Genomic DNA, 23,076 nt, shown 5'->3' with positions numbered 1-23,076 from the left:
TGGTGTGAATGTGTATGTGAATAGGTGTGCATGGTGCCCTGCGAAGGACTGGCATCGGATCCAGGGTGAGCGTCCATGAGATGGAGATGAAATGAACAACCAGAGCATGAGACTTCCATGACAGCAGCTTCATTCTTCTCTAGCTCTAGGGATTCGTTAAATCATGACATGACTCAAACACGGATTTGAAGTGATTCAGTCACATGATCAGTTCTTCCATAATCATCAGTGTGCCTATGAGAAATTCCCCTCTCAAATCCCTCCACTCATGAATTAAGAGCGTAAAAAGGCAAACATGCAGACACGGCAGGGATTTAATCTGTATACACAGCTAGGAACGAAGCTCGCTTTGAAATAAAACCATTCCAGTATGATCCTCCTGATAATAAACAGAAAAAAATAACAAGACAAACAGCCCTGGGGAAGTAAACCCAAACTCTCGTGTGTGTTTGCTCGCATGTTTACATGCTCGTCTGTAGAGACGAGGTTAGCCGAGCCCTGATTTGCATTGACGCTGCTGTATATATCATCGAGCAGATGTTCTGGAGTGTGTTCGTGTTTGCGAGCTCCAGGTTACAGCAAGCGTTCAGGTACGTTCGAGGCGACAAGGTGACGAGGGAGCAGGTGGTGCAGGATTTGTGCGCTATGACCTCAGCACTTTGGTGTGTTGACCCTTGAATTGCGCCATCAGATGTAGTTATATATCAGGGAATCGGTTCATTTTCAGATCGCGTCCTCCACCTTGTGTTACCTAAATCGCTAGTCAAATCACTGACTCGAAATTTCTGCTGGTTGCCATTGTTTCCTTGCTAGCACTTCACTAGTGAAGTCATCATATGTGTGTTCTTTCTATCTAGGTCAAAACAGCTAATATTGGCAAGCAAAAATTCTAAATACTTTTGATAATTTATGCTAACACTAAGCTACAGGCTGTTACTGCACTAACCATGCTCACTCAGGATTCCTACAGTCTCAGTAACATTCCTCCAAACATCCCTTTTTTTAAAAAATCACATCCCTATATATCTAAAGCAACTTCATTTCAAGTTCTCCTTCACCTTGACCTAAGTTGAATATCTGATATCTCCTGGTTCTTCACTGAAAATACACCTTTAAGTGCCTGGCCCCTTTGAGTGGCACTATCTTCCCACGTTGGAAGCTCGGAATTGACCAGGTTGCCAGACCTTAATAACCCCCAAGCTGATGTCTAGAACCATTAACCACCCAAAGACTCTCTGGGAAAGACTTTTTTTTTTTCTTGGCATACTTCCTTTTAAAGCCTGTCACTGGACAGTTAGCATCTCCCCAGCTAGCATTCAACTATGGAGGAAGCTGCCCTGCTGGATAGCTGTTGTGTGAATTAGCTAGTGGGAGGGAATTCATTCCTCCATCATCAGTAAGCGTTTTATCCTGGGCAGGGTTTTGGTGGATCCGGAGTCTATCCCGGGAACACTGGGTGGGAATACATCCTACTTGAGGTACCTGAGAATAACACAGGAACCCAAGCTCAGGGTTGAACCAGGAACCTTGGAGCTGTGGAGCAGCAACACTACCTACTGCACCACAGCGCCACCATGGACGGGGATTAACAATGACTAATCTGACTTTTTCTCCGTTCAGATTAAAAACAAAGCAAAATGTCTTTTGCCTAAATGTCTATCAGTTGATGTGTTCAATAATCCATAGTTTGCTTTAGTTTAAATAATGGCTATGAAAGATCTCTCCTCTATGAATTGTGTGTAAGATTTAATTATTTTGTTAGGACTCGATTGCGTTAGATGAACTCTCATGCACAAGGTTGAACAAAAAAACCCAGAATACCTAGTTTGGATGAATAATCTAAGGAAACTCATCCCAACAAGAGATCCCAGACCTTTACCCTTCAGCTGCTCAGCTTTGTGCTGGAGATTGGTGGGTTTTATCCATCTGAGAAAACTCTTTGAGATTTATAACACAGCTCCAGTAGCCTTGACTTGACGATACGACACATCTCACCACCTGGATGATTGAAACCCTTCACGAACAGCCTTCATCAGACAGCTGAGTCAGCATTTTCTAAAGCCAAGGCCAAATGCCTGAGTGCAGAATGTTTTTTTTTTTTTTTTTACTCAAATCCTCCTTTGGCTGTTTGAGGAAACATTGTGTGAAACTAAATTCTTTCTCTAAGAATATCCCGTTCACACACCAGTCACTGGATCCTTTCAAACTGTTATATGAGAGCACATATTTAATATATTCACATATTTATACGGTGTGTTTACTCCTCGCCTCATTAATGAGCACTTTCTGAACCCTCTCAGGTGTGTAAATAAAGGTAGAACAGATCATTAGCAGCACATGTGGTAAAAAATGATCATTTACTCACGTATTCTCCGTACGAGTCCTGCACTACAGGGGGCGGCGGTCTGTATCCCACAGGGGGCGGAGCTCCACGGCCTCTCTGTGCTCTCCCCCTGTTGGATGGAAGCCTGCTTGGTGGAGCTCCTCTGGGTGCTGCTCCTCGAGGAACCGCAGCCTGGGGTGGAGGAACACCTCCTCTACTCCTGCAAACACCACAAACGTCCTGGATGACTAACCTCAGTCACCAATAAATACCGTAAAAATGGCTATTATTACCGTAATAATAATAATAATAATAATAATAATAATAATAATAATAACGTTTATTCATTTTTATACATATTTTTTATTTGAGGTATTTTATTTCTTCAATCATATATATATATATATATATATATATATATATATATATATATATATATATATATATATATATATGTATGTATGTATGTATGTATGAAACCCTCAGGAAAGGTAAAGTGTAAAAAAAAAGGAAAGCAGAGAGAAAAATCGAACCATCTTACTAATTACACCGAGAGCGAGAAGTGCTAAATGCTCGTGACTGAAAACAGAAGACTGAGAAAAGCACACACAAATTTCTGCTATTTATTTCCATGTAGAAATGCCAGCAAGCCTAAAAAAATTATGATGGAAAAAAAAAAAAATCAAAGTGAAATCAGAATTATATCTGCAAAGCCATTAGCTTCTGCATGAACAAACTCTCCTGATGCAGCAGCGGAGGCTGGTTCTGTAGGAGGTGAGTAGGAGGCGGACATGACCGTCTATCTGCAACATCCAACTCTCAACATTGGTAAAGAGCTGGACTGGAGCCAGGACTCGCAGTCACGATGAACCGGAAGGGTGTAAAATATTCCTCATGTAGCGTAGGGCACGGAAAAATGATATACGCATTTTATTCAAGAATGTAAACGACTTCACTCTTAAATACAGCATACTTTGTTTTTTAATGTCACACTGATAAACAGGAGAATCGGAAAGCCACAAGATGATAATGATATTTTTTTATTACTCATATGTTTTAGTAGCATGGTGTAAAAAAAACTCTACTGGGTGCCTCAGATTACGATACTGTTTAAGATTACGAGACTGAGAACTGCAAGTCATGATTTACAGACAGATGAAGATTGATCTCTTTAAGCTCCTGTCCTGTATGTAACCCTACTTCATTACTTCACAGTGTTTATAGCTATAATTATAATTACAGAACTAATATCAGAAAGTAACTAAACTAACTAAATATCAGAAACGTGTGGCGGCCTGGGAAAAGATTAATGTGTACATTTACTACTTTATATACTTCTGAAAACTACACACAAACTGAAACATGTTTCTCGAGTGCATGTTCCTCAATGAGAAGTAAAGTTCTAGCATTTTAAAATCATTTCCACATCACTTTGATGATGTATATTAAAGTAAACGCAGTCAAAAACCTGTGATCGAAGTCTTTCGCTCAGACCCGAGAAAGACTTCTGCTAATCCCATCGCATTCGGACGATTTCACACCCTATTCACACGGAAGCCAAATTTCTAGCTGTCTAACTCATTAAAATCCTCATAACTACCAATGAACAGCTTCAGGAAGAATAAAACAATGCAGAAGGATTAGATACGTCATGAAAATATTCATTATCCTGTTAAACAAAATCGCGGCCCATCGGTGTGATGAACATTTCAGAAAGATAAATCGTATCCAGACGATGCGAATTTGGCCAGAGAAAGCTTCGGGAATTTTTTAACAGTACGTCAGTGCAGACCTTTAATAACTCTAATGTTTATCCTGTCAGTGGAGGAGAAAAGGCACCACAACACACAACACACCGTCATGTCCGAGTTCCCGTGCGGGAGACGGCTCTGTTCTTTTCACATGGACTCTTTAGGACCCCTTTTTCGCTCGGTTAATCATTACCTTCTCTGCAACTACGTTTCTCGTTATCTTTCACACTGCTGCATGATACATGCTGCACTTTAGTAGAAAAAAATCTAACAATGTGGTCTTGGTTAGCATTAGCCAGTGAGGGTTCAGGGTGCTAGCAAGCCAGCTAACTCATCACATTGTTCATCCTGTGGCCCGTTTGAGAACTTGAGAACATCTTGAGAACATCCTGATTTTCTTTCTTCTTCTTGGGATTTTATCTGCAAGTCACGAGAGGTAAAGGAGTTTTTTTTTTTTTTTTTTTTTTTTTTTAACACAGTGCTATGTGTCCTTTTCGAGACCCAGATGAGGATGAGTTCCCTTCTGAGTCTGGTTTCTTCCCCAGGTTTCTTCGTCATATCGTCTCAGGGAGTTTTTCTTCACCACCGTCGCATCTGGCTTGGTCATTAGGGATAAATTTAAATCTATTTATCAGGATTTCTATAAAAGCTGTTTTGTGACAGTGTCCATTGATAAAAGAGCCATATAAATAAAATAAAATTGAATTGAAACTGATTTTTTCCGCTTTTCCTCTTTGTTCTCACGCTTGTTAGCGAAGCAGGCATTTATTTTCCAGCCACAATGCACACCAGCTTTGTCTCAGGCCTGCATGTTAATCCACCTTCTGTAATTTTTAATCTTATAACCATCTTATTTGGAGTTGAGAGCGTCACCGATAAAACCTCTGAATCCATTTTGTCGTCTTTTTTTTCAGTTCGTTCTTTTCTTCCACTTGCAAATTCTAATAAAAATCAAATTAAAATCCATTTAAAAATATATTGTATTAATTTTTTCACTTTATTTCAGTGTAACTACTTTCACAAAAAATGCTGTTCTTTTTAAATCTAGATAATGCATTTATTGAGAAACATATTCAAAATTTTCAAGTAAAAAAAAAAAAATCAGCTGTCAGTCTCTCTGTGTGTACTGACTGGTGATCAGGTCCAGCTGTGAGACGGGACATTTATCCTCACTTCTCGAGCAGTATGAACACAATCAGATGACACTCCGTCCCTTATTCTTAATCGATCAAATCTCCAGGTCGAGTTTCTGACCACCAGCTGACCGAAAAAACCCAAACGAAGCCCCTCACTAGTGATTCCTTTAATATAGAGGCCACATTGATCTGTGTGTGTGTGTGTGTGTGTGTGTGTGTGTATACCTCAGTGTGAAACTGCACCTTCAGCTAAGCCACATGAGCGTTTATTAATCGCCTCATGCTGATATGTGTGCAAATATACACACCCCGAGTGATGCTCCTTAGTGAGCTCTAAAATTAGCCACGGCGCGTGCTAACTGCTGATCTTAAATCAATCTAATTATAATCCTCACTCAGGAAGAGCATCTCTGTATTTATCTGTGTGGTGTTTATTACGAAAAAATATTCAACCTTTAAACATCACTGTATTTATCTCAGATTAACGAAGAGCAGAAATGCGATTCATGTTCATTCGAATTGGCTTTAATATGCATTTAGTGCTCATTAATTTATAATCAGAGAATGAAATAAATAAGTAAATCAATAAACAAACAAATATATAAAGAAATAAATAAAAGGAAAATGTGTGAGACACACCTATGTGGAGTGCAGAGAATTAATACTAAATATATTTTTTTCTAATTAGACTGAATTTAAACTTGCTAAATTCTTGTAATTATAAACTGTAATGATGAGGAGAAAAATATTTAGTTTCTTTGTATTATTTTGATGTATTATATATATATATTTTTTTAAATAAATCACAGACTTCTGCATGGCCCCAGTCTAGAAGGCATGGCTTCTGTGTCTGTTCAGCTAAAGGAGGCGTGGCCTCTGTACCTGTCAGTCATAATGAAGGAGGCGTGGCCTTGCATTCCACAAAGCTAACTTCTATTCATCAAAATCACTAAAACACTTGTTCTGACACCTTCACAGGTATATAGATTTGCTCTTTAATGATGTATCAAAGTGCCAAAGCAGAGACACACACGTCTCTCATCTCAAAACACACACATCTGCCATCACCACACACACACACACACACACACACACTGTACCTGTGTGAGCCGGGAGCAGGTGTGCCGCGGGCCCTCGAGCTGGATTTCCCTCTCACCGCGGGCACCTTGGCATCCTCTGAGCCGCCGTTCAGAAACGTCAACTCCTGCAGCTGAGCTTGTCTGATCTCATCATTATAATCCTGCACACACCCACACACACACACACACACACACACACACAATTGTTAAAGATGTATGATTGATAACTACCTACTGATGAGAAAGGCCACAAAGCAACTTGAGTTACTTGATAAATAATGAATAGAAGAAGGTAAATAAGTTCCCCTCCACACACACACACACACACACACACACACTCTCTCTCTCTCCCTCACTATCTTCCTTAACCCTCTTACACTGCACAATTTTATGCCTGCTGTCAGAATCGCACTTCATAATCAAATCAAACATCATAAAAGAATAATTTGGTGGTGAGTTGAGATCAGTGGTCTTAGAACTCGTAACGTGAAGTGCTCACGTTATAACCTGACATGCTCGATGATAAAGTTCTGACAGTGTGAGAAATTTTCTATTAAAATCTCAGTGTGTGAGTGCTGCTATGACGCCTGTCTGGAATTCACCAAGAGGATGATGCCAAACTCCCTGGGCCAAGGAACAGAAAAATATCCTTATTATCTCAAATTCCCTTTAAAGAATGTTTGTGTTTATGTGAGCCTGTTTTCTGCACGAGCAAATTTCCAGATCCGATCAATGGCGTAGGAAGAACATGGTAATTTTCTTTAGTCACAGGTCTATCGTTAGAGAATCTTGATTATATAATCTGACATGGAATACACACACTATCACACAATCTGTTGTAGAATTCGGCCCAGATTGTATTGGGATCTTATACAGTATCTTTAGTCTCTCACTCTTACTGCTGACTTGGTATCTCAATCTCTCTCTCTCTCTCTCTCTCTCTCTCTCACTTTCTATCTCCATCTTAATGCAGTGTCATAAATAACCGAAGATAAAGCAATGCTTGGATGTGTGTGGTCGAGAATTTTTTGTGATTGTGTCACTAATCAGAAATACATGGATATAAATGCAATCTTTAATTTTGAGGCAATGGTCAAACAATCAGGCAGACAGAGTAATGCAGATCAAACCAGACCAGGACAAGCCAAAACACATGGAGAAAGCAAAAGATCTAAAAAAGCCCAACAGATTTGGTCACTGTGATTAGCGTGAGTGTGTGCGATGGTTGAAATTCAGCCCCTTGCACTGATCTGCACTGAACTGGATCACAGAGAACAACGCTCAGCTCATAGGCCAGAGGAGCTGCAAGCTCCATGTGGGACAGGGTATATGTGGTGCTGCGCATCAGAGACAAGGTGTATTCTTGTTAGTTATGTGTGCTGAATTTGAAACTACCCTCTGATTTTTAACTCAATGGTTCTTGGCAAGCTCAATTGGTTCAATTTTTCCCCTCATTTTCTCCCTAAATTGGTCTTGGCCAATTCCCACCCACCAGCCAGCTCTCCCCTATGACACAGCAGCTATTAACTAGGGACGGCGAAGGCTAGTACATCCTTTCAGAGGAAAGTGCTATATCAGCTTTGACACCAGCACTGGCTCCAAGGTCAGCACCAGATCCACCATTAAATCCACCTCTGACATCAGCATCCGGTCCAACAGCATCTCCACCACCAGCACCAGCTCTGACACCAACAGCAGCTCCACCTCCAGCACCAGCTCTAGCTCTGATACCAACAGCATCTCCATCACCAGCACCAGCTCTGATACCAACAGCAGCTCCACCTCCAGCACCAGCTCTGATCCCAACAGCAGAACCAGCAGCAGCACCAGCTCTGATACCAACAGCAGCTCCACCACCAGAACCAGCACCAGCTCTCACACCAACAGCAGCTCCACCACCAGCAAAAGCAAGGGCACTGAAACCAACAGCAGCTCCACCACCAGAACCAGCACCAGCACCAGCTCTGACACCAACAGCAGCTCCACCACCACAACCAGCTGCAGCTCTGACACCAACAGCAGCTCCACCACCACAACCAGCTGCAGCTCTGACACCAACAGCAGCTCCACCACCACAACCAGCTGCAGCTCTGACACCAACAGCAGCTCTACCACCACAACCAGCTGCAGCTCTGACACCAACAGCAGCTCCACCACCACAACCAGCTGCAGCTCTGACACCAACAGCAGCTCCACCACCACAACCAGCTGCAGCTCTGACACCAACAGCAGCTCTACCACCACAACCAGCTGCAGCTCTGACACCAACAGCAGCTCCACCACCACAACCAGCTGCAGCTCTGACACCAACAGCAGCTCTACCACCACAACCAGCTGCAGCTCTGACACCAACAGCAGCTCCACCACCACAACCAGCTGCAGCTCTGACACCAACAGCAGCTCTACCACCACAACCAGCTGCAGCTCTGACACCAACAGCAGCTCCACCACCACAACCAGCTCTAGCTCTGACACCAACAGCAGCTCCACCACCAGCACCAGCACCAGCTCTGAAACCAACAGCAGCTCCACCACCAGAACCAGCTTGAACACCAGCACCAGCTCTAACACAATCACTAGCCCTGCCAGCACCTTCTTTGACACCAGCACCAGCACCTTCTCAGGACCATATCAGACAGCCCCACTGCCTTGGACACCAGCATCGCCTCTGACACCAACACCATTTCTGAAACCAGCTCCAGCACCAACCCCTTGCTGGTATAAAACTGTTTTTTTTTTTCCATTACTTCTGAAATGGCTTTTATTTCAAATGTCCCACATTCAGCTCTGAGTGTAAGGCTGGTGTGTGAAAAGCTTTTTGTTGTACTGTGCACTTTCGTACAGCGACAATAAAACTGACAGTGCACTGACCCAAAAAAGAGTTCGAGCAATGATGTCAGAATAAAGAAACTCAACACACTGTGGATATTTACAGAACTTACTGGTTAGCATACACATAAAATGTTCCATTATCAAAATATGACTAATTACCCAGGAATAAACAAACACCAAACTACTGCAACCACAAGTCATGAATAAAACACACACTACAAAACACAAATTAGTCGGTGTATAGAGCTCAGGAAACCTGAAGAGTGTGTCTCATTACTAACGCTAAACATGTATAATAACAAACAGCGAGGTTGACCGAGACTCCTAATTACACCAAACACACTTAATCAGACAGAAACCTGAATGTTAAACACGGCTTTGAAAGTAAATCGCTTACAATTTCTCACGTAATTTCTCTCATCAGTACACATGTCAGTACTTTCACATGATTCCATTGTTTCCATATGTGATTTTTACAGTCATTTTTTTCACATTCTTTTTTACAGGATTCATTTCTTTTCACGTGTGATTTTTACACGTCACATGCTTACTTTTATGTGTTTTTCACAAATAATCACATATTACACACGTGATCACATGAAAAGTATTCAACAGTTTTGCAGTATGTCAGTTCATGACTGCAATAAACACACACACACACACACACGCATAAACAAACAAACAAACCTACTGACCGGAATGAGGAATTTTTTGATCTCTTCGAGGGCGTGGCCCATGCGGGCGTAGGCCTCAGCGGGCGGAGCAAACACCTCGATGAGGACGTGCAGGTCTTCGTTCAGGTGATGATATTTGGCCTCGCCGCTCTTCCGCAACTCCTCCTCCTGAGAAAAGAAACAAACACAAAACTTAGAGTGAAAGCTAATCTAGCAAGTGAAAGCTAACCTAACAGCTGACAGCTAACCTAGCGAGTAAAAACTAACTTAGCGAGTGAAATCTAACACAGTGAGTGAAAGCTGATCTAGCGAATGAAAGTTGACCTAAAGAGTGAACGCTACTACGGCGAGTGAAAGCCGATCTAGCGAATGAAAGCTAACCTGTCTAGTGCCAGCTGACCTAGACAGTGAAAGCTAATCAACTTAGTGAAAGCTAATCTGGTGAGTGAAAGCTAACCTCTCGAGCATAGCTACATGGAAGCTGAATCCTGATTCCTGAATTTAGTTACTTGAGTGGTGTCTCAGGCAGAGAGGACTGTCAGTTCTGTCTTGCTTATTTAATTCACACTTTATAACAGTTTTACTCTGTGTTTAAATATGCAATATATAAAAATCTCAGCATTAGAGATGAGGTATCAGGAGCAGTCTCACTCTGGAACAGTGCGCTCGAGGTGAGTTATTTTAGGAAGAGTGAGAAGTGTGTGTGTATGTGTGTGTGTGTGTGTGTGTGTGTGTGTGTGATGAGTTATTATTGTATTCAGAGTCAACAGCACACGTCAAACAACAATTTACATAAATATTTTTTGGGGAGGAAAGTTGCTGGTATTCAGAGTCAGGTTACTCAGCTGCTTCAGTGGACTTTCTGAGCTCCTCATTAAGATTACTCAAATCACCTGCACATCGTTCACGCCTGCGAGGTTCCCGAATATTTCTTGAGTAGAAGCGTCTGAGACGAGGTTTTTCAATCGACAAGCACTCACCTTTAAACCCAAAAAATCAGAGATAGAAAACGTGGACTGAAAAAGAAAATGGCTTTTTTTCTGTGCTGTTAAATGTAATATGATACAAAAAAAAAATTAAAAATGAAAAAGACTAATATGATGAATATATGAATGAGAAGATGGCAAGCATTGAAATAAATCTAATAGAAGTCTAGTGTATTGCTAAAATATTGCTGCATGAATAGTCCTAGTTGTAATTATCGCATTAATCACAGGTTTGATTTAACATAATGGCTTCTACACTCATTCTGCAGCAGTGTATAGAATAGCACTTGATCCAGCACATCCTGCTCTTTTACTCATGCACACACTTTAATGAAGCCACTAGATATTACACAGGGGTCATACAATCACAATGTATGCACAGGATCTAGGCTATTCTTTTTTTAATCATACTTTTAATTCTCTATTTTGAGTTGTGGAATTAATAAAATAATGCCAATGTGCCAATGAAAGCAGATCAGAATGTACTAGAAACTTCACTCTGAGCACAGAGAGTTCTGAGGGCTTTGTGTATATGCTGCGCACAAACACACACATTGTCACACGTGACCATAATAAGCTCATGTATTTTCTCATCACTTTAAACGGTGTGTATTTTTATCCTGTGAACAGGTTGTACTTTATTCATTGGCAGCTCAGTCTGAGAGTCAGTACAGCAGAGACAGGAGACACTCTGTACCATTTACACCTTCCTCTGTTATCAGGATCTCCGGTCCTTATTATACACACGGTTATGAGTTACAGGGTTTAGAAGAGAAGAAAAGGCAAAGGAGAAGAAAAGATGAGTGTTACCTTCTCTTTGTCTCTCATGGAGCCCTTGCCAAGGATGGACATTTTGGTGAGTGTATCCTCCTGTAGTCTCTTTAGTGAGTTCCCTCGTGGACCGAGCAGCTTTCCCACAAAATTAAACTGCAAAGGGAGGAAAAATAAACCAATAAATCAGGAGGTGTGGCCACTGTACCTGTCAGTCTCAGTGAAGGAGGCGTGGCCTCTGTACCTGTCAGTCACAGTGAAGGAGGCGTGGCCCCTGTACCTGTCAGTCTCAGTGAAGGAGGCGTGGCCTCTGTACCTGTCAGTCACAGTGAAGGAGGCGTGGCCTCTGTACCTGTCAGTCACAGTGAAGGAGGCGTGGCCTCTGTACCTGTCAGTCACAGTGAAGGAGGCGTGGCCCCTGTACCTGTCAGTCTCAGTGAAGGAGGCGTGGCCTCTGTACCTGTCAGTCACAGTGAAGGAGGCGTGGCCTCTGTACCTGTCAGTCACAGTGAAGGAGGCGTGGCCTCTGTACCTGTCAATCACAGTGAAGGAGGCGTGGTCTCTGTACTTATCACTCATGGTGAAGGAGGCGTGGCCTCTGTACCTGTCAGTCACAATGAAGGAGGTGTGGCCTATGTTCCTGTCAGTCCCCATGAAGGAGGCGTGGCCTCTGTACCTGTCAGTCACAGTGAAGGAGGCGTGGCCTCTGTACCTGTCAGTCACGGTGAAGGAGGTGTGGCCTCTGTACATGTCAATCACGGTGAAGGAGGCGTGGTCTCTGTACTTATCACTCATGGTGAAGGAGGCGTGGCCTCTGTACCTGTCAGTCACAATGAAGGAGGTGTGGCCTATGTTCCTGTCAGTCCCCATGAAGGAGGCGTGGCCTCTGTACCTGTCAGTCACAGTGAAGGAGGTGTGGTTTCTGTACCTATCACTCATGGTGAAGGAGGCTTGGCTTTACACTCCATGCTAGCACTTTATTTTAGCAAAACAATTGTGTTGTTTTCTCTCCTCCTTCCTGCACCACAGCTAAACTTGTGTTTGTCTTACAATCCAATCAAATCCTGAGGATTAAATAACATTAGATGAATAACTCCTCCCACACACCATTTGCCTGTACATCCTGTTGCACTTGGAATTATATTATAGTAGAAGAAAGAATTGTGATTTTGGTTTCTCAGTGTGTGTAGCTGTGTGACTGTTTGTCAGTATCACATTTATAGGCCATGCTCTTCACAGGTGTGTGACGCGAGCGCTGACGTCCCACAGAGCCGCCCAGGAGACAGAATAAATGTCCCTCAATGGCTCTGAGAATAAAGCAGGTTTCGCCTTGGAGAGCTCGGGGTGATGGGACAGAGCTTTAATAAGCCTGTCTGTCTGTGGTGTGGAGCAGGAGTGTGTCCCCTCTGTGTCTTGACAGAAGAGACACGTCACATGACCCAAGTCTCTGTCTGTCTGTCTGTCTGTCTGCTGGGTGCTGAGCTCAAACACATGATGAGAACACACCAGGTGAGACACTTCACCCTCTAGACACTTCATCACAGGACATAACTCAATAACACACTAATGAGAACGAGAGACAGAGAGAGAGACAGAGAGCGAGACAGGAAGTGACAGAGTGATGAACTCCAGTACAGTCTGTCTGTCTATCTATCTATCTATCTATCTATCTATCTATCTATCTATCTATCTATCTATCTGTCTGTTTGCCTCTCTAGCTGAGACTCTTGCACTCCTAGTGCTTAATTTTTCATCACACACACACACACACACAGTGAGACCAGATTTTAGAGGTCTCTCTATTCTCCTTGTTCTGTACTGTTGTACTATATGTACTATATATAGTGTTGTTTGTATTGTATAGTTGTATAGTTATTGTGTAGTTGTATTGTACTGTGATGTAAATTGAGTAAAAAAAGAGAGGCTGGTGAGGGAATGACTGCTATAACGTAAGCGAGAACAGGAACTAACTAACTTCATGGACGTTCCACAGCAATAAATGTAACTATAAACGGATAAAGAGGTTTAGTATGACGTTTCATTCTTTATTCAATAAAAATTGCTGTGGCATAAGAGGAATAACGCACGTGGTGTTTTCAGAAATGTCATCACATCACCCTGTTGTTGATTCTTTTCCTAAAACAGCATGAGACAGACTGTTTTATTCTCTATTATATGAAGTTTTTATGGGTAAATATTTACATTACACTGATAGGCAATGTGTCCGATATTGCAGCTGAGGTTTATCGAGTTGCTATGGATAGAAAGACATCATCACACTTGCTCTCTTTATACGTTCACAGAAGGCTTTGTTCATGGAGGAGGATGTCTCTCTAGCAGGAAAAGCTTCACCTGTTTATTCTCTGCTGTTATCGTTGAGAATAATCCACTTACAGTGAACCAAAATGACGAAACGCCTGCCACTCTGTTACATCTGTGCTGGATTTCTCTGATCATAAATATTTATTCGTGCCACTTGTTTTGGCTACTTGTTCTCTGAAACCTGGTATAAATCCTGCGGGCTTGGCAGAGTGACTCTACAAAAGCCTGCATTTGAATCCCAGCAAGACGACAAACCACAAACAAGAGTGAACAGAATTACCGTCCAACAGCTGCAGGAAAAACATGCAGCTTAATGAGCTTTTCAATGCACTAACCCATTGGAGCTCATTCATACGGGACAAAAACACACACACAACTGTCTAATAAATCTCATTTTCAGCTGTGAGATCAGCTGTGAGATCGTGAGGTGCTGCAGCTCGCATTAAATGATCCGTTTACAGAAATACTCACACAAAATGTACACAATTTCCCTTTTAGCCCAGATGTAGTCGGTCAGCCAAGACGCGCCGGGGGTCTGAAGTTCGCTTTTTTAGTTTCACACTAATGGAAAACAATGGAATTCTATTTCATCCATTTTTTTATTAAATTAAATTAAATACATTTAATTAAATAATTTTTTTTATTTATTGCTAATGTGGTTTAGGACACAGTAGGATTGATTGTAAATCTCTAAATATCTCTAGACTTCACTGATAAACATCATGCTGAAATTCTATTGGGTCAATTCATCCATCCAACTCCACCCACTTAGGTTCCACTTCCCAAAGTTTGAATTGTAGCAGAAGGTGATGTGAATAATAAATAAAAATCTAAAATAGAATTTGTACCTGGTTTTGAAAATACAGACTATTGCAGCTACAAATTAATTTGACTAAACGTGAAGTAAATCGATATCAGCTAAGTACAGTATCAGTAAATTGAATCATTCTCAGTTACCAATCCAAGCAGGAGGATTTGGTCTTGTTGATCCCGCTGCTGCTTTCCCCTCAGCTCCGGCTACAATGCCGCGCTCCCCGAAGATGAATTGAGCCGTCAGACGTGGAACCAAAGTGGCTGCTTTTGATCCTCATGACCCCGAATCGTGGCTCATATAAAAACGGGCGCATGGGAGCAACAGGATCACTCCGTCACTCCCACCCGCTGTCACACGGCACAAATTGAATTTGTCTTCCACAGCTGGCTGGCGGAGAGTATTAGCGGGCGGAGGGGGATTTGTTTCAGCATCATGTGGAGAGGAATCTGGCCAGATTAGTCTTCCTGCTCGGCTGAAGATAAATCGCTCTGGCTGACCACAAGTGGCCGGTCATTACGAGCCTCGTTCTCTAAGACGTCTTCGTTTACGGGAGCTGTCACACAATCGTTTATTTAGCAGTGATTTGGACAGGTGGAGATGTGAATGCCCAGAGCGGATTAGCTCACTGACAGGCTTAGCGTCACTCAACACGGAGCCATGCTGAGCCTGAACGAGCTCTAACAAAAAGACAAGCTTCCATTAGCGCTGCCTAGAACAGAGAGGCTAGTAAAGTGAAAGTCACTGTCTGAGATGCTCTGAGACGGTCCTGGATGGTCTGAGATGCTCTGAGATGGTCCTGGATGGTCTGAGATGCTGTGAGATGGTCCTGGATGGTCTGAGATGCTCTGAGATGGTCCTGGATGGTCCGAGATGATCTGAGACGGTCCTAGATGGTCTGAGACGGTCCTGGATGGTCTGAGATGCTCTGAGACAGTCCTGGATGGTCTGAGATGCTCTGAGATGGTCCTGGATGGTCTGAGATGCTGTGAGATGGTCCTGGATGGTCTGAGATGCTCTGAGATGGTCCTGGATGGTCTGAGATGATCTGAGACGGTCCTAGATGGTCTGAAATGGTCTGAGACAGTCCTGGATTGTCTGAGATAGTCTGAGACAGTCCTGGAGGGTCAGAGATAGTCTGAGATAGTCCAAGACGGTCTGAGATAGTCCGAGAGAGTCAAAGATAGTCGGAGATGGTCTGAGGTATTCCAAAACGGTCTAAGATGGTCTGAGATGTTCTGATATGAGACAATCTGACATAATCTGATATAATATGAGATAAATCACTCTGGTGAGATTATCTGAGATGAAGTGGGATAGCCCAAGATAGTTCGAAATGCTCTGAGATAAATCACTGTCTGAGATAATCTAATATAGTCAGATGGTCTAAAATAGTCTGAGATTGTCTGAGATGTTCTGATATAAAGTGATGTCTGGAGACATTCTGAGATAGTCTAGTATCATCTGAGATAAATTGCTCTCCCTGAGATAATTCAAGATAAGGTGAAATAGCCTGAGATAAATCATTCAGGCTGAGGTAATGTGATTAAAAAGTAGCCAGACAGTAGTAACGGTAGATAGTCTGAGATAATAGGAGATAGTCTGAGATTGTCGCTTTCTGATTTAGTAGTTTAGTATTTTCTTTGTCATTTTTATTGTTTGTGTTCTTCGTGTTTGTGTAACAGTGTTACATCCATCCTGGTTCTGCACATTTTCCTCCACTCTCCTCTTATGGTCGTAGTTTCCCTTTCTGGGTAATCACTGTTTTCTGTTGATTGGCTGCACTTGTTTTTGTTTTTCACCTTCCATATTTGGTCACAGCTTCCTGTTCTCATTTATTCCCCCTCTCTTTCTCTCTTGGTTGCTGTTTATTCATTTATTATAGCTCTTTGTTCTTCCCCCTGTACTGTTTGACCTTACTCGACTTTAATGACTAAGAGCCAGTGAGAAACTAAAGTAAAATAAAAAAAAACAAGTAAGAAGCCTCTGTGTGATCTGATTTTATTAAGTTGTGCCGATTTGATAAATTATGCGTTCAATATAGGATAAAATATATGTTCATCATTTATCATTATGTTCTGTCCTTCATACCAGAGGGAGCAAGTAACAATAATCGCTCCGTTTGTCATTAGAAATGTAATTTGATAATCTCCGACTATTCAGTTTATTGTGTTGGGTTTGTTACAGCCGTGCTGATTTATCTGCCTCGTTCATCGGGAGTGTTTTTCTTATTTCCGCCTCGTGTGTCCTTTACAGGATGACGATGGCGTGATCAGATCAGAAGACGAGTAGATGAAAGGTCTTTTCTCATCTGTTGCTCTTACATTTATAAACAGCGATGTGTGTAGAAACGTGAGATACACACTTCATTAACGAAAGCACCCTACGTGCATGAGTGTGTGTAATTAATTTCCAATCTAAATTGAATGCTAACTTTATAAATAAAGAAAGCAGCCTGCAGCTGGGAATGACTTTTCTTTCTTTCCTGCAAATCCTGACACCCACGTCACTTCTGACAGGTGACAATTTACACATGTAGCTGTGAGATAAACCGCTGGAACAGCAGCCAAGCTGACTGCATGCACAAGGACACATCCTGTAAATGGCAGATAGAGTGGGGTGCAAAAGTTTGCACACCCTTCAGAAAAAATTAATGACAATAAAGAACAACTTGATGTTTATTGTGTTCGGTTGTACAGATGTGATGGCACGTTTTCCTTCAATTCTGCCCAATGTTACGTCACACTTTCCTTCTTTCACTCAGATACTATAGATGGTGTGTGCAAGCTTTTATGTTCAATAAATAAATAAATAAACACAAACACACACACACAGATTGTTAGTGCAGAATTACAATTTTTGATATTTCACATATAACAATCCATTTTTAAATGAAATAAAAGACAAGTAATTATTTAAACATGGTCTCATTCAATGCAATCTTAGAAAATTAAGAACCTTTAAGGGTTCTTTGGTCATCTCTAAGGTTCTAAAGAGAACCCATAAATGTTCTATCTAGAACCCTATAATACAGTTCCTTTTAAGGAACCTAAAAACCTTTAATTATCTAACGATCTCTCTCTCTCTCTCTCTGCACATGCACTGAGTGCGGAAGGAACGCATGCAGAGCTCTCTGGCATTTTGACAATTTTCTGCTTGTTTTATTTTCTTTCCTGTCCTGGAAATAAAACAGTGAAATATAAAGTAATAAGTGAAGTACACAGCTGAGTGTGGGAGAGCGTGAGCGGGATGCCATGGCCTCTGAGGCCGGCAGGGAGATGCTGTCTCTCCAGCATGGCGTCAGGTTTGTGCCGGAGAGTGGAGCTCAGATGGAGGAGGTGCTGTTAGCAGTGAGAGAGCAGATCGGCTGTTAAAACATCTACTCTGCCTCCTGAAAGAACAGAGCAGTGGTGGTGTTCCTGACACAACAAATCCTCATCAATAAGCTGATCCAACCTGGAACATGTGAGAAAGGAGCCATGGTACAAGCTTCCCCTCTGTCTGCTGCTGCAACACGAGTCTTAATGAAGGTGATAATGAAGGAGCTGGCCCACTTCAGCAGTGCAGGGACAGTCAGCAGGAGAGCACCGGGGAGCTCAGAGAGCGACTCAGCCAGGTTACAGCAGCAGCAGTGTGGGGACAGTCACCAGGAGAGCACCGGGGAGCTCAGAGAGCGACTCCGCCAGGTTACAGCAGCAGCAGCAGTGTGGGGACAGTCAGCAGAAGAGCACCGGGGAGCTCAGAGAGCGACTTGGCCAGGTTACAGCAGCAGCAGCAGTGTGGGGACAGTCAGCAGGAGAGCACTGGGGATCTGGAGCCCGGCGTGAACAATACACAGAGCAGTGACACACCAGAGCCAGAGATGGAACAGCTCAGTGACAAACACAGCAGTTTCCCCAACACCGACTCCATCTCCTCAACCAACACTCACACTAACAATTGTACCGAAACGGATGTTACTGTAATCAACATCACAGACACCAAAGATGGTTTTAGCGCTTAACCTGCTGCAGATGTTAGTGTTAGGCCTCAATGTATGCACTAACCCTGTAGGGCAGCAGCAGCAGAAGAAGAAACCCCAGAGATCACGCAGGAACATATTGAAACACTGCCGAGTTTAAGGACAATAAAGCTGAGCTGGAAACAGAGGGAGAGAAGATGGACAGGGTGATGGAATTGTCTCAACAGCCACAGCACAGTGAAGCACAGCTACAGAAGCGGAACAGCTCACACACACACGGAGGAGGCAGAGGTCAACCCAGATCAGCCAAAGCACTTCAGCTTTTCAGAACAGCCCGAGCAACTGTACACCACAGCACAGATTAACCGGGTTTTAGAACTGACCAAAGGAAAATGGAACATCTCACCGACAAACTACTTCTTTATAGGTAAATATACTACACTGATGCATTAAAGGGATTAAAAGGTCAAAAGTCTCTCTCTCTCTCTCTCTCTCTCTCTCTGTTTAAATGAAATATTAAAGTGAGTGCTGTAACGAACAAACAGAATTACGCTTGGTGAATAGACGCTGCCACTTGCACCTGTTCTTTCTTTTGCTTATTTTGATATTTTTGTGTGTGTTTTTATTTAAACTCGTTTCTGGGCTCTGGCGTTCTCTCCTGTTCCCTTTCTGACAACATGTGCAGATTAGAGACCCGAGCAAACAAAGAATCTCATTACGTGCCAGTGTGGAGAACACAGAGACGCCAAATGAGATGAGACGCTGGGGCTGATGGGAATACTGCAGGAATACACACACACACACACACATCAACGGCCCCCATAAGGGAAAATGTTCTCGGAATATTCTATGCAATATTCTGGGCTGTAACATTCCAAAAATAACGTTCCTGCAATGTTCTGAAATAATATAATCTGTAATAATGATCTGAATGTTCTGAATGTTCTCAGATACACACACACACACACACACACTAACATCATGGAAATGTTCTTATTAATGTTCCTGTAATGTTGTCAGGAATAGTGATGGGAATTCTGTCTGTTTTCAGTGAGTCAGATCATTTGACTCAGTTCACTGAGAAGAGTCGACTCTTTCAGTTCCTGAAAAGGCTCAGTCCCAGCTCATATGAAGATGACACAAAGAGTCAAATCAAAGATGACTCAAAGACAATGCAGAGTGCCAAGTATAAAAATCAAACAGCTTATTCAAAGACTCAAAGATGACCCAAAGAACTGACTCAAACATGATTCAAACAGCTGTCTCAAATACGAAACAAATACAACTCAAATATGACAGAGACATTTAAAAATCCAACTCAAAGATACCTGAGAGTAGACAAGACAAAGACAACTCAGTAGACTCAAAGTCAAAGAGCCGACTCAAAGCGCCAACTCAAAGATGACTCAAAGAGCCAAGTCAAAGCTCCAACTCAGAGATGACTCAAAGAGCCAAGTCAAAGCTCCAACTCAGAGATGACTCAAAGAGCCAAGTCAAAGCGGCAACTCAAAGACGACTCAGAGAGCCAACTCAAAGATGACTCAAAAAGCCAACTCAAAGAACCAACTCAAAGATGATTCAAAGAACTGGCTCCTAGAAGACTTAACGAGCCCAGTCAAAGATCACTCAAACTGCTGACTCAAAAAAACATCCACTGAACGCCCAGAAAACCTCCAAGATTGAATGTTCTTTGAACCAGAAGGTCTTAGAACTATAACATTCATGAAATGTTTGACTCAGCTCACTGATAAGAATCGACTCTTTCAGTTCCGAAAATTATTAGCATGGGAAATTTATTTATTTATTTATTTATTTATTTCCTTTACTGCATAAATAAATAAATCAGAACGTAGTAGTACTCACTTTGGGGAACTGTTTGACAGGAATCAGCACTTTCTGACCCAGTTTCATGTTCTTGTTTATTACGACGTCGATGAACTTCTCGTCCTCTTTCTCTTCGCCTTTCTGAATCTTTTCAATTTCTGAAACGGAGAAGGACAGAAATAGAGAGAGACAGAGACAGGAGGGTGAATCAGTTCATCAGTCAGAAACAGGAATCAGACAGTAAGTCTGCGCACACAATTACCAGACAATGGATGTAGATCAGGGCACGTTTGGCCGTTAGATGAGCTGAAATAACGGCTCTGTGCGTTTGCCAGGTGTCAGTCACGCTGACTCTGTTTTAGCTGCTCGCTCAGCTGTGAAATAAGCTCTCCCGGTCATGCTGTAATTTAATTGGACGCGCTTCTAATTGCATCTGATAGGTATCTCTCAGGGTTATTTCTGGCAGCGGAGACAGAACGAGTCTGTCAGCAAGCGATCGAGGAAACGTGAGCTGTGGGTCGTCTCGAAGCTTCCGTCTCTCGAACCCCACTGCTGCAGAACATCCAGCCCGTCTCTTTACATTATACAGCAACATAATTAAAACTCTCATTAAATCATCAATATATACATTAATGAGAATTTACATGGGGTGGTGTGATGAAGCAGAGTTACTGTCACCTTTATGTCCTATAGGTGTTTTATTCCTCTTATACCACAGCAATTTCTCAACAATTACATTCATTTATTTATTTTTGAAAGAATGATGTACTGTATCATAATTTTAATCCATTTATAGTTACTTTTAATGTAGTGGAATGTCCACAAAACAAGTTAGTTCCTGTTCTCACTTATGTTATAAACAGATGTTTCTTACCAGCCTTTTTTTTTTTCTCTGTCTTGAAATTTAGAAAACAGTCTGCAAGGAAGAAACATCCTTGTTCAGAATGACAGGTGTGTGTTGCGTTGTGTTGTGTTGTGTTGTATAATGCACAAATACAGTGCTAACTTATAGTACCAGGAACTTTCTGGGACCACAAAATGTCTTACTCATTCCTGCCCTATATTCTAGCAGCAAGACTTCTGATGCATTTGTATTAAGAGAGTAACACAATGCATCTATCTGTATCTGTATCTGTTTAGTGCTCCAAGTATCTGTATCAGGATTTGGATATATCCAAAGTGGGCGTGGCCTACCTAAAGAGGAAGACGTTCTTAGCAAAAAGAGTGCACTCCGTATAAAGATCTGTATTTCTATCCATTTAGAAGACACTTTCTGTTCAAATGGAATAATGTATTCATATTCGTCTACATCCGTAAATTGTATACAGGACAGTTTTCAGTAATGAACTGCTCATAAGTTGACAATGATCTCAGTGGACAATAGCAACAACGACAGCAAAGGAAAAGTGAGTCCTGGTCATCTCCAGCATTTCGTACTGAAAAACAAGAGACCAAGCCCAAAACTCCAAGTTGCCGGGATCGATCTCTGATGTTTCTCCTGATGTAAACACAAAGAAGAGGTGAAGTCCTAGCTGGTGCATTTCAGTCAGCTAATCATGAGCACACTGTTTCAATTTAAAGTGTGCAATATTAAATATTGATCTGTAGTGAACATTTAATAATAACGTCTAGTCAGAAGTGCTGACCATGCAGGAAGTGAAGTTCTAGCAGATCTGGGAGAAGACTGTCTCAGGGAAGGACTGGGGCTAACACACACATATCTGTAAAAATAAACACCTCATGAAGACTTAATGAGCTGCTGAGCACGGCATAAACAATTTAAATATGAAAAAGCTGGTTAAGAATAGCCTGTGAACTGTCATGCATGGAAGCTTATAACATTTTAATGGCTATATTCGCCTTCTACATTATTCACAGGAGGCCTGGGACATGTGATGTAAAACTGAGACGTCTTGCATGATTTATCAAACCATTGACTGTTACAGGAAACCCTTGACTAAAGCTAAAATTCACTAAGAGATTCAAGTGATAGATGGTAGTTAACGCCATAGCATTCGTTAGCTCAGGTCCTTTAGTCATCGCTAGCTCAGATCCTTGAATTAGCGCTATAGCCTTCGTGAACTCTGAGCTTTTAGTGAATTCATGTTTTCTTAGAGCAAAAGTTGGTAAAAGTCTGTAGATCATATGAGATATGAAATTTGGAAAAAGTATTTTTCTTAGTATCTTACTTCATGCAGAATTTAGCCAATTGTTTGCATGCTAAGTCGCTAAATAATCGCCAGGCCTCGATCAGGACCCAGACAAAAGAGAGAGAGAGAGAGAGAGAGAGAGAGAGAGAGAGAGAGGGAGTCCTTGATTTGATCTTTTCAATGTCTCTAATATTACACCCAGTACAACTCCTAAAGTTCAGCCACTACCTCGCGATTTCCTCTCCGAAAACACAATTAGCATTTACTCAAAACCACATGCTGTTCCTAAAAGATAAAAGACACAGTTGTTCCTCTCTCTCTCTCTCCCTCTGTCGCCGTCATTCTGTCTGTCTCTGTGTCTTTGTGTTCTAGTTAAAGCGAGCGTCCCAGCTCCACGCTTCGCTGCTCGTCTCATTTCAGGTTCCAGCAGTGAAGGACGGCTCGTGTAACGATTCC

The 23,076-nt window shown here is 42.1% G+C and overlaps 1 protein-coding gene across 3 annotated transcripts in view; it reads right to left on the bottom strand.

Annotated features, from left to right (window-relative positions):
* The window catches only part of khdrbs3 (KH domain containing, RNA binding, signal transduction associated 3), a 112,395-nt gene that overhangs the window by 35,522 nt on the left and 53,797 nt on the right, over positions 1–23,076 (bottom strand). For all 3 annotated transcript variants that reach the window (XM_026909875.3, XM_026909876.3, XM_026909877.3), the window contains exons 2-6: positions 20,510–20,628; positions 11,592–11,708; positions 9,817–9,963; positions 6,311–6,450; positions 2,366–2,543 (exon numbers count right to left, since the gene is read on the bottom strand). In XM_026909875.3, coding sequence (XP_026765676.1) covers positions 2,366–2,543; positions 6,311–6,450; positions 9,817–9,963; positions 11,592–11,708; positions 20,510–20,628 — 701 coding nt within the window. The remainder of the gene's footprint in view (positions 1–2,365; positions 2,544–6,310; positions 6,451–9,816; positions 9,964–11,591; positions 11,709–20,509; positions 20,629–23,076) is intronic.

This window comes from Pangasianodon hypophthalmus, chromosome 9 (genome assembly GCF_027358585.1).
Source record: "Pangasianodon hypophthalmus isolate fPanHyp1 chromosome 9, fPanHyp1.pri, whole genome shotgun sequence".
NCBI classification, from domain to species: Eukaryota; Metazoa; Chordata; class Actinopteri; order Siluriformes; family Pangasiidae; genus Pangasianodon; species Pangasianodon hypophthalmus.
Note: the sequence above shows the minus strand (reverse complement) of the source record. Positions and strands in the feature narration are given on the sequence as shown.